Here is a 14,520-nt window from a genome sequence, read left to right on the forward strand (position 1 = left end):
CAACACCAATTACGGGGATCTGCACGCAGACTTCAGCTTGGCTCTCCTGCCCTCTGGTGGTCATTCCTCAAAATGCAGACACAGCTGTATGCAGGTGGAAGGTCTGAAACTATTCGGACAACCCACGTGTCTGAACTGCACTCCCAATTTTTTAGATTTGAGGAACCTGAGCAATTTTCTCATTCAGGTTCCTCACTTTAATTTTGCCATGTCATCATTGTGTCTCGATTACACAGTCCCTTCAGATTCCTGATACAAAACTGAATTCTGGCATCTCTTGACTATTTGACTTAGCAGCTTTATCCAAAGCTACAAACATTTTCGGTAAAATTTTTTACATATATACTATAATCTTAGGCCTTATAAGTACCACACAAAAGGTGTTTTGCAAATAAAGAAACTAGTAAATGTACTTATTCTGTGTCTTACTATTAGATAAGTCCTTTGCATATTGTATTTTTTTTATTCCTCGTAACCACGCCATACACCTTGTGAAGTATACACTGTATGTTTCAGATTTCATGGAAATAAAGCAACATTGGGGAAGGCTGACAGAATGTAGGAAGTAGTACAGCCTCGGCCTGAAAATCAATCTGACTTTAGATTGTGTCGTTAACTTTTCTCCTTTTTAAAATCCATATAGTTAATTAATTTTCAATTGATTGTATATTACTTAATGAGAGTAAGTTGGTAGTGTGTTTTAATGTTTTAACATGCTCGTTTGTTGAAAGCAACATTTGTGTATCATATTTTTTCATATGCTGATGTGAGTCGCGCTCAAAGACCTAGACTCCTCTATAAAGTTTAAGAACCAGGCTCCACGATTTGATTTGATTTATTTTGTTTTTAAGATTCATTTATTTATTTGAGAGGGAGACAGAGAGAGAGAGGAGGAGAGAGCGCAGGCAGGGAAGGAGGGGCAGAGGGAGAAGCAGACTCCCCTGCTGGGCAGAGAGCCTGACAACGCAACAACATGGGGCTTGATCCCGGGATTCTGGGATCATGACCTGAGCCCTGGGATCAGATGCTTAACCGACTGACCCACCCAGGCGTCCCTAGGCTCCAGAATTTTAGAAAAGGGTAGATTTTAGAAAGTCTTAAAATACAGGTTTTTCATTTTTAACCTTCCAACTTCTTGAATTTTTCAAGAATTTAAGGAGAAACCTCAGGGAGGCATATGAGAGACTCGGCCATAAACAGGAAAGCTCAAGTCTGGCCATTTGTACTATGTCCTTTGTGAAAGAGTTTTAAAACAATCATGTAACTGGTTTCATGTTAATTTAATAATTGTAGCTACATGAAATACTTAAAACCCAATTTTTCTAAGTTCTAATGCAAGCGATTCCCACCTCGATCCCCAGGAGGTGGGTATTCTTGTTAACCACATTTTTGTAATGAGTAAACTGAGACGCATACAAGTCAGTAACTTTCAAGATTTCAATCTAGTAGATGATGGAGCAGGATTCATCCTGGGTTCTAGGTCAGGACACATCAACATGTTGCTCTACCACCTCATTTAAGATGGTCTACGCTTGTGATGGTTAATTTTGTGTGTCAACCTGACTGGTCCACAGGGTGTGCACATATTTGGTCAAACGTTGTTCTGAGTGGTTCTGTAAGGATGTTTCTCCATAAGATTAGCATCTTAATCGGTAAAGCAGATTACCTTCCCTAATGTGGACAGGCCTCAACCAAGGCCTGAACAGAACAGAAAGGCTGACTCTTCCCTGAGTAAAAAGGAATTCCTCTTGCCTGATTGCCTTTGAGCTAGGACACTGGTCTCCTGCCTTCAGACTTGGACTCAGACTGAATTACAACATTGGCTCTCCTGGGTCTCTAGGTTGTTGTTGACTGTTGATGTTGAGACTTCTTGGCCTCCATAATTGTGTGAGCCAATTCCCTACAATAGATACATATGCTGTTTATATAATACACATGCATTCTATATATTACTTATACATATACATAATTCCATAAATTTATACATATAAATATATATAATTTCTATAAATATATATATAATTTTATAATATAATTTATATGTATATATTCTCTGGAGAACCCAGACTAATACAGATTTTTGTTTTGAGAATGGGCATGGGGAAATACATACAAATATATATATATAACATATATATATAACATACATATATATAACATATATATAACATATATATGTAACATATATGTATATATATATTACCCTGATGTGTTGTAAGCTCCCAAGAATGTGGAAATACGTGTTATCTTTCCACTGCATATCCAGCACCTGTTATAATTTCTGCTGCAGGGTAGGCTTCCCCAAATTATGCATGTATTCATTGGCGAGAAATGCTAGATGAAAGAATACAGAAATAAAATACTTAATTCCTGGGGTGCCTGAGTGGCTCAGTTGGTTAAGTGTCTGCCTTTGGCTCAGGTCGTGATCTCAGGTTCCTGGGACACAGCCCCCCACCGGCTCGGCACTCAGCAGGGAACCTGCTTCTCCCTCTGCCTCACCCCGCTCATTCTCTCTCTCTCAAATAAATAAATAAAATCTTTAAAAAATTACTAGTTCCTGCCTTCAGGGGCCTCACACTCCTTAGGATGACATGCAGAATCTACATGGATAAAATCTAATTAACTGGGTGACTTCCATATTAATCTTAAATGGGTATGGACCTAATAATGGAGTTTCACAAAGTATGAATCTGAAGTTGATAGATTCCCTGTAAAGGGAAACAGATCCACAATCACAGTTGGAGATTTCAATACGCCGCTCAGCTACTGATAGAATAAATAGAAAACAACCCCATCCACCAGTGGGACACAGTTATTAGCATGTACAGAACACTGAACCTAAACAAAGCAGAACGCACATTCTTTTCAGGAGCACTTGGTGACGTTCGCCAGGAGAAACCATATTCTGGACCGCAAACTGAGTTTGGATGTCTTGAAGAGGACAGAAGAAATCCTACAGCATTCCTCCTGGCCTGGAAGCCTCCCCGCCGGCTCAGGCGGAGAGAACCCAGAAGGGAGAGGGCTGCATCCAGGGGTGACAGGCGGCAGGCAGATGTCTGCGATGACACGTCCCTGAGCCGGACGTGTCTGAGAGCGTGGGGGAGACGCAGGGGGAGAGCCGGGGTGACGACAGGGACTGGGCCCCTCGCGGAGGCAGGAGAGCCGCACCTGCTCCCCGCACCTGCTCCCCGCACCTGCTCCCCGCACCTGCTCCCCGCACCTGCTCCCCGCACCTGCTCCCCCGGCTTCCGGCGTGGGTAAGTGCAGGGACGACGATTCGGCTTACCAGTAACATAAGTAAAAATAACAGGCCCCTTCCGTTCCTACCTTCTCGCAAGAGGAACGCTGCCTCCCGCTCCTCTTCCTCAAGTCCCGCCCCTTTTGCCCACCGGCCGGGGGCGACGAATCTGCGGCCGCGGAACCGCCCCAGCAGCGCGCCGCGCTCCGGGGGGCGGAAGTAGATCTTTACGCGGAGCCGTAAAGCGCGCTCCCTTCCGGTTAACGACAGCCGCCGCGACCGTCCCTGCCGGCCATCCTCCGGTAAGCATCTCCGTCGGACCCTGGGCGTTTCCACAAATCTTCCCAGCTCGGGCTCTTCGCTGGGGGCGCCCCCTTCGCCTTGGATCATGTTCAAGAAGTTCGATGAAAAGGAAAATGTTTCCAACTGCATCCAGTTGAAAACCTCAGTTATTAAGGGTATTAAGAACCAATTGATAGAACAGTTTCCGGGGATTGAGCCGTGGCTCAATCAAATCTTGCCCAAGAAAGATCCGGTCAAAATCGTGCGCTGCCACGAGCACATCGAGATCCTCACGGTCAACGGAGAGTTACTGTTCTTTAGACAGAGAGAGGGGCCCTTCTACCCGACCCTGCGGCTCCTTCACAAGTACCCCTTCATCCTGCCGCACCAGCAGGTGGACAAGGGGGCCATCAAGTTTGTGCTCAGTGGCGCCAACATCATGTGTCCCGGCCTGACGTCCCCGGGGGCGCAGCTGTACCCCGCCGCGGTGGACACGGTCGTGGCCATCATGGCCGAGGGCAAGCAGCACGCGCTGTGCGTCGGCGTCATGAGGATGTCCGCCGACGACATCGAGAAGGTCAACAAGGGAATCGGCATCGAGAACATCCACTACTTGAACGATGGGCTGTGGCACATGAAGACGTACAAGTGAGCGTCCGGAGGGGCGCCCCGGGACTGGAGCTGTGGACGTGGTGCTGTGTCTGTGTTGGTGTCTGTGGGACGGCATGAAGAGCATTCCTCCGCGCTTACGACAGATGCTCAGAGGAACAAAAAACCAAGTAAAGATTTGGAAGGAGCCCAGCTGTCTGTATCTGTGTCCTTTTGCGCGTGTGAGTACGGGTGTGCGTGTTGGCAGCGGGGCGCTTCGTGGAGAGGCGCCGTGTCCTCTGCCCCAAGGGATGTCGGTTCAAAGGCAGGTGCATCATCTGTGGTAGAAAAGTAGATTTTTCAAAGCGAAGGCATGCGGTTGGGAGACAGACCCACAGTTGGGATCCAGGAGTTGGGAGGAAAAAATGACCGGAGAGGGGCCCGAGCAGCTCGGTTAACACAACACTGGAAGGATAAGCAGAAAGTCCAGTACAGAGTGTCCCGCAGGCATTAGTGACTGTCTGCCCGACAAGCATCATCCCATCCCCCCTTGCTGGCAAAACTCAGTCCGTCCCGGTTCCACGTGAGCCAGGAAAATTCCGATTAGTTAGGCCCACCGCAGTGCTCTGTTTCCCAGTGAGACGGAGTCATTTGTGGGTGGTCACGGGACCTGCGGCCAAGTAGAATCTTCCTATTTAGGAATCCCTAGGAATCCGTAGGTCCTTCCTCCCACGGTTTTGAGTTATTTACCTGGGCGGCCATGTGACCTGTGTTAGGAAGGGCTGCTTGAAGGTTTCTGGGAAAGGTGTGCAGGCTCTCAAAGATGCCTGGGGAGAAACAGCCTCCCTGCTCTGGGTGGACGTGGGCATGTGTGATTTTGCTCTTGCCGCACACATACACGCACACAGACTGACATTCACACACTGACATACACACAAAACCTTGATGAGCATCAAGTCTGAACATGGAAAGCAGCCATGCCCTTGCTGATGTATGAGCTGATGATTAATCAGCTGTTTAGATTCCATATACCGGGACTCTTTATTAAGGGATGTGGTGAAGTTATGTGAGATAAAACAGTTTTCTTACCAATTACTTCATCTTGACTTGGGTTTTCTGAAACTTAAAGCCAAAGTTATCTCAATTTTTACAGAATGGCATCATAGACACCCAGCTGAAAAATTGTGTAAAGGAGAGGAAAACAGGTCAACCGAAGGCTGATCGGCGACTTCGCCATGATCGGTTTCAGTGTCACTCCTATGAATGCAAGATAAATTGTGGTAGATTTAGGGGTGAATGGAAAGTGAAAAGGTAAAATGTGGATATTTAGACTCATGTTATTCCTTACAGAAGTTTGGTTGTGAATGAAAAGATACTGGGTAAAAACTAGAGGAAGGTTATAGTCAAGATATTTTGTTTTCGAGTCCAGATTATTTTTCTGTTATTTTTATTGTTGTTGTAGGTTGTTGATGGGATATCTAAGTATGTCTACTTGTTGAGGAGAAAGATCACTAAGAGTAGGAATACTCGATGGGGATAGAATCAATGGGCTAGAAAAGTGGGAAGGAATGTCTCCAAAAGGAGAGGAGGGGCTGATCTGCCCTCATAAATCTGCACATTTGGATTATGTCCGTTCATCACAGAGTTGTCCTGTAACAACTCAAACTCTCCTCATTAGAACACTATTTTTTCCTCAGAGGATTAGGGCTTTTGCCCCGTTTAACTGTCTACCCCAGTCAGCACCACTCTGGCCGTTGGTGGACACCTGAGGAGGCCCTGGAAGCATCTCATGATAATATTCGGGAGCGGCAGTGACTGACGAACACGGACGGAGACACTCAAGGTAAGAACCCTACAATTCTTTCACTGTGTCGCCACCAACTATCTCCACCAGAAGTTGAAAGAGGACCCTCTGCATCTATTTTAAGCCTTCTTTCAGGACTCCTCACTCATGCACATGCATGCTATCTTCCATTATTGGTCAGTGATGCTGATCCTTGTATTGATACCAATCCTACCAAACAACTCACGGTAGAAATCCTGCATACACATTGGAAGGGATGGAGGGCAAGAGTTAACATGACCTTCCTGGAATGTCATACAAAATTTGGTGTGTATATTCAGGCATAGATGTATTTATTAAAGCCTTCTCTACATTCATCATACGTTTAAGGTGATCTGTGAGCCAAAAGGTTATTATGAACAATTAAAGTAGAAGAGGATTGTCTCTACTTACTCTTGGCTAATACCAATGTCTAATTCGATGGTGAGGAGACGGGCAAATACAAGTGATAGTCACATCTTACCTCAAGAATCTGCTCACTCCAGTGCTGTTTCATCCAGAATAGTTCAACAAACATTATTGGGTACTTGCTTTGGGGCTAGATACTGGGCTGGAAGTAAGATGCAGAAATATAAAATATCACCCTGTTTTCCAGGAGCTTAGTCTTGTTAGGAAGGCAAACATGTAGATACATAACTTAATTTCAAATATGTGTGTATGTATATACATCTACATATAGTAAATGTATGAATTACTTATTGTAATATGGTATGAATGAGTGAGGGAAAGTTGTCTCTGCCTCGAAAATCAAAGAGGATTTCTTTTTTTTTTTTTTTTTTTTTTTTTAATGAGAGACAGAGAGCATGAGAGGGAGGAGGGTCAGAGGGAGAAGCAGACTCCCCGCCGAGCAGGGAGCCCGATGCGGGACTCGATCCCGGGACTCCAGGATCATGACCTGAGCCGAAGGCAGTCGCTCAACCAACTGAGCCACCCAGGCGCCCCAAAGAGGATTTCTTAATTAGAGACTGTCTCAGTAGAAATGTTAAAAAAAAAGATTAAGGATGTTTTCATAATGAAAATGGTGAAAAAAATTCCAGGAAAAGAAATAGTGTGAGCAATGCAGTAGAGTCACAGAAATAGAAGCGGCTTGACTCCTGTAGGTCATCATTTTCCAGGAGAAGAGATGAAACTAGAGGCTTATGGTAGAGACCCACTTTTAATGTGCTAAAGGATTTATGTGCTTACAGTTGAAATGGGTCTTTACAAGAGTGTTGAGAAGGAGTGTAGCATGAGTGAGATTACAGTTTGGGTAGATGATAGTGGGAGAATGGATTCGAGGGGACCTGGGACTAGAGGAAGTAACTAATATTGCAGCATCGCAGATCCTGCAGGCAAGAGACGAGGACACTGATTCAAGGGATTTGAATTATTCTAAACATTTTTGTGGAGGAAAACTTAAGACATTTACTGGGAAGAGGAAGTCTCTACTTGGTGGAAAATGGCCCCATAAATAGAACAGGAGCCAGGAGGGGGATGGTTAGGGCAGGGCAACAGAAGAGGAGAGGGACATCATTCTGGTGATGCATATGAAGTATACATTTCTTACGGGACCTCCAAATGGGACTACCCAACAGACGTACAGGTAACAGGTGTCTGGAGAGCAGGCAGTGCCAGGGCTTTGATGCAGATTTCTGAGCCGTTAGTATGCAGATGGTGGTTAAAATGATGAAAAGTAAATGCTCGTGAGTTTTAAAAAGAGGAGGCTGGAGATGGAATGTGTGAGTGGAGGAAGATCTAGCCACTTAGAGAACGAAGAGGACAAGAGTCAGTGGGACCATTAATCCTATGACCCACTAATTCCTGGGAGGAGTAAAGCGGTTTCTTTCAGCTCTAGAGAACTAAGTAAATGCCTAGAATTGGTGACTTATAGTGTCTGGAAAATTTTGAATGGGACTCACTGGGACAGAAAGAGGCTTGTCCGTCTTCAAATATACAGTGCCCACTGGTGGCAGAAAAGGGGGACCTGTGCATTTTCCCAGCAGTCATTCTTGGCCAATCCCACTAGACTTGGGTTGCTATTTGGACAGTTAATGTCCCTAATTCTGGCCAGCCACCTTGAAAATCTATGTAACCTCAGATTCAGAGAAAAAATTTGTGTTGGGCAGGCTGTGCATTCTGGCGCCGAGGACCTGGCAAGAATGCAAGGCTCTGACCACGCAGAGTCACTTTCAGCGTTGTATTGGCAGGCGTTAACCACGAGGGATGAGGTGACCCCTTCCTCTGGAGAAGGAGCAGCCTTGCTTCTGCCCGTAAGAGCCGCGGATGCAGCAAGCTTGGACCCCCTCCTGCAGCATGAGCCCCTGTGTTTGCAGTCATCACCTGTGGGGTGTGAAGGTCCTGGGGAGTCAGTGCAAATGAACATGAAGCTCCGGCTGCTGCTTTTCTCATGACTCCGCTGTCCTTTGTCTCTGGCTGCGCAGCCTCGTGCCTTCTGCCTGCGTTCATGAAGCAATCTAGCTTGCTGGTGTGCAGGTCGGGTGAAATTGGAGACCCTGCACAGTTCTTGACAGTTTGGGGGATGAGGATGGGATGCTAACTGAGACATGGCTTCTGGAAGAGAGAAAACGAGGCCAGGCAAGAGGACTTAAGACCCCTCAGGATCCTGTGACAAAGGCCCTTGTTGTACCAGCAGCGGGTGAGAAGGGGAAGCGGGGCACTGCCCTCTCCTGTCTGTTCAGAAATGTGTAGAGGCTGAGCAGCGAGAGACAGGATTGAAACCAGCCTTTCAAATGGCACCTTGGTGGTCACTCCCTCCCTCCCGAGTGAAAGAACGGGATGCTGTCACTACCAAGGGCAGGCCCCCGATTCTAACTGAAAGGTGATGTGGTTTTGATTGCAGAGTCAGGGGTCTCCAGCGCTGAATTAAATGATGTCCACAAGGGGATGGAAGGTTTTGGAGGGAAAAGTTTGTTTATTGACCTGAACAGGCAGCCTCTGGAAACCAAAAGTAAATGCAAAACCTTCCTTCCTGTTCCTTGCTTCCTACACTGTTCCCTGAGGCCCTCATGCCTCCCTCCCTCTCTCCTGCTTCAGCTGCTTTAGGAACAAAGCCAAATGAGTTAGCCCCTGAGGCACAGGTGTTAAATCCTTGTTCCGTGTTAGCATTTTGGGGGTGGTTGTGGGGAGCAGCATCTGAATTCAACTGATAGGTCTCAGAAAATTCACAAAGAAAATGGTAAGAACCAGCTCACTTATGAACTAGGTGACTAGGGGCGCCTGGGTGGCTCAGTCAGTTGAGCATCCGACTCTTAATCTCAGCTTGGTTCTCGATCTCGGGGTCATGGGTTCAGGCCCCACGTTGGGCTCCATGCTGGGTGTGGAGTCTACTTAAAAAAAAAAAAAGGTTGCTAGAAGAGTACTGTTGTACAGGAACAATTTTACTTCTACCCTTCTAGCTTCTGTGGCTGGTCAAATAGTTACAATAGCATAAGACAGGTTAACAAGAGAAAACCAAATTTAATTATGTATGGGAGCCCCATAAAGATATGAAGTCTCACAAGGCAGCTCTGAAGCTTATATAACATCCTGAGTGATAGTGAGGGTTGGGGGCCTGGGGAGACAAAGGGAAGGAAGGCTGTTCACAAGAAGGCAGAGGAGGTGTTTGGAGAATAAAGGTTTTCCTGTTATCTACACAGTTTCTTAGGTCAACTGGCTATCTCTGGTTAAAAGCTCTCTTCCTGGTACCAGACCCTCTTTCCCATGTAAATTTAGGCAGTTGAGAGAAAGGTGAAGAGCTTCTCCTGAATCTGCTGGGTTTTGATCGCCTTTAGCTCAAAATAATCCTCGTGCCAATGTGGCATATATTGGGGAGACTCGTCCTGAAACCCTTAGTTCTGTACTTATTAAAGTAATTAAATTTGTAGTTAAAGTTCTTCAAACAAAGAAAACTCCAGACCCAGAAAGTCTCACTGGTGAATTCCACTAAACATTCAAAGAAGAAATAACAAAAATTTTACAGAGTTTCTTCTTTAATAAATAAGTTTAGGGGACGCTTCCCAATTCATTTTATGAAGCCAGTGTTACTCAAAAACCCAAACCAAAGACATGACAAGAAAATAAAATCAGACCAATATCCTTCATGAACATAAACACAAATATCCTAAAAAATATTAGCAAATTGAGCTAGAAATATGTAAAAATAGCAAAACATGGGGTTTATTCTGGAAATGAAAGGCTGGTTGTCATGAGCGAGCCATAAAGTCACACGCACGAGTTGTGTCTTTCCACAATGTCAGCTTTATTCAATCATAAAGCAAAGTTAAATCACAATTACAGAGCAGGTTCAGGATTCCAAACTCAGTGACATTTCACCATGTGATTAAACTTGGCTTCTTACACAGCACACAAAGCAGGACATGAGACAAGCCACACAACAAACAAGACAACAGAAGGGTGCAGGAAGTTACCGAACCAAACGCCAAGTCAGTCTGTGGGCGTGCAGTTGAGATGAAGCCTCGGTCTGGCCGGGTCAGCTCTCGGCACTTACTGCTGCTTATGTTCAAGCAGTGACGGGTCTCAGTTCTGTTTGGAGATCCATCGGGCAGAGCCTTTGGCCGCAGCTGCCTGTTTTAAGTGGTCAGACAGAGATGGGTCAGGTCTGAAGAGTCTGACAGTTTGCTGCCCAAGTCCTTCCCTTTTTAAAGGGATTTAGTGGGCTTTGGGGTCCCTACAGACCTCTTCTGGTTCTGATCATTATCAGTTCTGGGTGTCCGCTGATGCCGGTCCCGTTGATATCTCTTAGCTGCGGTACCTTAACTGCTCGAGTCATTGCTTGACACGGGTACCTGCTTGACATGAGAGACTCCATTTTGCTCTCTGCACTGGTTCAATGTTCAGAACTTAATTAATGTAATGAACCGTATTAGTAGGTTAAAGAAGAAAAAGCACATGCTTGTTTTACTAGATGCAGAAAAAAATTGATATAATTCAATATGAATTGGTTCAATAAAAGAAGGTTTCCTCAATCTGGTAAAATAGATCTACAAAACATCTACTGCTCACATTATATTTATTGGTGAAAGGCTGAATGCTTTCTTCCTAAAATCAGGAGCAGGACAGAGATGTCCCCTATTACCACTTATATCAGTCATTCTACATGGTCCAATAGGGGAAGAAAAAGAAAAGACATACAGCTTGCAAATAAAAAATAAAACTGTCTATTCACAGACAGTATGATAGTCTAAGTAGAAAATCCAAAAGAATCAATAAAAAGGTTTCTAGAACAGATATGTGAGATTAGCAAATCAATTTATTCCAAAATCAATTGCATGTCAGTATGCTAGCAATGAATATTGGAAATTGAAATTTAAAAATAGACCATTTTCAGTAGCATGGAAAACTTGAAATAATTATGTATCAATCTCACAGAGTACGTGTATGATCTGTATGTCAAAACCACACAAAACACTTAGGAAAGGAGCCCAGATTAAAGGGAACCCTAGCAAGCACAGAGGTATGCTCTGTTCACAAACTGCAAGACTCAATAAGGTGGTAATTCATGTGGGAAACAAAAGCAAAGGAAAAAACCTCGATTACCTTTCTGGCTACAGCCTATTGACAAGTCCTTGAGTCAGGCAGAGTGACCTTCCTCTATGAACTCAGCTGCCTCGATGTTAATGCTTTGCTAAGGGCAAAAGGTAGTCTTAGCCTGACCCCCTGGGATCCTGAAATTCAACATATAAAAATTACTTTGGAAACTTCTTTATATCTACCCTCCAAGATATATGTTGGCAATCATCCCCCAAGCATACGACCCACCGATATACATCTACAAGGTCTCATGACTAGGGTTTTACTAGACAGTAATAAATGACCTTTTCCTAACAACAGCTAGCCCCTCAAGGTCCTGGAAACCTTACTTCCAAATTCCTTAGAGGCTTACGCTCTCCCCAACCCCCTCCCAACTTGAAAGTATATAAATAGTCACCTATCACAACCCCAGAGCAGCTCTTTCTGCCCACGGGTCTTATGCCCATGCTTTAATAAAACTACTTTTTTTGCACTGAAGACGTCTCAAGAATTCTTTCTGGACTGTTCACTCTGAACCCCAACATTTCTACACATCAGTAATGTCAATTCTTCCCAAACAAATGTATACATTTTATATAATTGGTGTCAAAATCACACAAGATTTTTCATAAGAATTGACAAACTATTTCTAAAGTTTCAGGGGCCATTAGAGGGCATGGAATAGCTGAAAACATTTTGAAAAGAGAAAAAAGTTGGGGGCTTACACCACCTGACTCAAGGCTTACTATAAAGTGATGATAGACACGTCAGTAGGGTATTAGCAAAAGGATAGACATGTGAATTAATAGAACTGAGAAGAGAGTCCAGAAACAGACCCACTAAGCATTGTCAAAGGGTTTTTTACAAAGCTGCAAAGGTAATCCAATTGAGGAAAAACAGTCTTTGCCATAAATGGTGCTGGGGACATCCCCATGCAGAAATATTGGCCCTCAGACCATCCCTTGCCATGTAAACAGGTGTTAACTCAAAATGGATTATAGACCTAAATGTATTAAATTTCTAGAAGCAAACATAGGAGAATGCCTTTTTGACCTTGAAGTCAGCAAAGACTTCATAGACATAACACTAAAAGCACTATCCTTAAATGAAAAAATAGAATTGAAATTAGGAATTTCTGAGTTGAAAGACAGCTAAGAAAATGAAAATACAAGCCATATACTAAAAGAAAATATTAGCAAAACATATGTTTAATAAATAATTAGCCTTAGGAATATAGCAAACTCTCCAAATGGTGAAAAAGCAGAAGCATTAAAAAACTGGACAAAAATTTGAACAGATACTTCACCAAATAGGATATATACACGTGAAAAGATGCTCAGCACCTTTAACCACGAGCGACATTCAAATTAAACCACCGTGAGACACCACTACATATCTGTTAGAATGGACAGCAACAACAGAACCCTGAGCACGTACGTGTTGGTGAAAATGCAGAGTTACTGGTAGGAATGCAAATGGTATGGTCACATTGGAAAGGAAATGTGTAAATGGGTTTATTTGTAACTTTCCCGAACCAGAAAAACAGGAACATTCCTACCATTGTCACACGTTTACCTGCTCCCTGCTCTCAACCTGTATTTTACTGGGAATCTTGTAGTGGCCCCTAATGGCCAATGAGGATTTTGAATATTACAAATCGAGGTTTTCAAATTGTGAGGATTAACGATCATGCACATGTTGGCACATTTTTCTTTTACGTCTACGCACTTTCTCATTTTTTAAAAAAATCAGAGTCTACATTTACTGTGGGGCCCCAGTCCCTTCATTTCATCCTCACATGATAAACTCCAGGAAAACGTTAAAACATTTACAAAGAGCATGATTGCAATTCTTGCATGCTCTTTCAGCAGAGCTAAATTCAGGATATAATTATTTTCTTTAAAAATTCAGTTGGCTCAACATATTTTCAAAAGAGGAAATTCCATGGCTTTGGAAAAGCACATCTGTATTACAGAGAAAACATTTTCTAAGCAGGAAAAGTCTTTCTGACTATGCAAGATATCAAATTTTCAATCGCATGTTTTGGGATTATTTCTATCCAAAGACTTTTAGTTGGAGCGATTTAGAAATGTGGGCACTCAAGTCATGGTACTGTCAGAAGCTTAGCCGAACAACTGTGAATGCTATATTAAATGATTTTCTTAGGGCAAAATAGAGGCTTTTTAACGTGAGCTGTGCACTTGGCGTGTGCCTGAAGATATCCTTGTCTTTCAAAAGCATGAAACCTGCAGCTCTTTTAAGGGCTCCTTGTGGACACATGGGCCGTTGGTAATGATGTCTCTGTTCCTTTGAGGTCAAATGTCAATTGATTCTCTGAAGTTTGTGTTCACCTCTGTATCTCCTTAAAAATCGACAAGAGTGTACAGTAGAATAAAAAGATCAAATGGAAATTGTCCCTTTTGCAACAACACTGGTGAACCTGGCCCTCTGTCATGCTGAGTGAGTGGTGTCAGTCAGTCAGAGAAAGGCAAATACTATAGGGCATCACTTACACGTGGAATCTAAAAAAGGCCAACTCGCAAACAATGAATCATGGAACACTACATCAAAAACTAATGATGTCATGTATGGCGATTAACATAACGTAATAAAAAAAAATGTAAAAAAATAAATAAATAAAAAACCGTGAATGTTGGGGGGAAAAAAAAGCCTACCAAAACTAACAGTTGATTTACTTGAAATCTAATTTTGAAAATAAATTTTATGTCATAACAATTAAAAAAAGAAAAAAAGTCCAACTCATTGAAAGGGAAAGTAGACTGGTGGTCGCCAGGGGCTGGGGGTGGAGGGAATGGGAAGGTGTGGGTCAAAGGGAACAAGCTTCCAGTTACACGATGAAGAAATTCCAGGGATCTCATGTCCAGCATGGTGGCTCTAATGAATAATCCAGTACCACATACTTGAAATTTGCTAAGAGAGCAGATTTTAAGCAGTTGCATAAAAAGGTAATTATGTGAGGTGATGGGTGTGTTAGCTTGATTGTGGTGATCGTTTCAAATCGTATCAAATCAGCATGGTGTACACCTTCAGTACATTACAA

At 43.6% G+C, this 14,520-nt stretch overlaps 1 protein-coding gene and 1 long non-coding RNA gene across 2 annotated transcripts; both read left to right on the forward strand.

Moving 5' to 3' along the window:
* The first annotated feature begins 3,470 nt into the window (after nucleotides 1-3,470).
* LOC123844264 (malignant T-cell-amplified sequence 1-like) lies at nucleotides 3,471-4,321 on the forward strand. The gene has a single exon (XM_045874490.3). The coding sequence runs from the start codon at nucleotides 3,627-3,629 to the stop codon at nucleotides 4,170-4,172; it is 546 nt and encodes a 181-aa protein (XP_045730446.1). The 5' UTR covers nucleotides 3,471-3,626; the 3' UTR covers nucleotides 4,173-4,321.
* Nucleotides 4,322-4,356: 35 nt separating this feature from the next.
* On the forward strand, nucleotides 4,357-13,252 carry LOC135364510 (uncharacterized). The gene is made up of 2 exons (XR_010411733.1): nucleotides 4,357-5,951; nucleotides 8,138-13,252. It is a non-coding gene; the product is annotated as an uncharacterized LOC135364510 (long non-coding RNA).
* The last annotated feature ends 1,268 nt before the right edge of the window (nucleotides 13,253-14,520 follow it).

The sequence above is a fragment of the Mirounga angustirostris genome, unplaced genomic scaffold (genome assembly GCF_029215605.1).
Source record: "Mirounga angustirostris isolate CCGP_5_RB_7025 unplaced genomic scaffold, mMirAng1.0.hap1 SCAF_5, whole genome shotgun sequence".
Classification (NCBI taxonomy): domain Eukaryota; kingdom Metazoa; phylum Chordata; class Mammalia; order Carnivora; family Phocidae; genus Mirounga; species Mirounga angustirostris.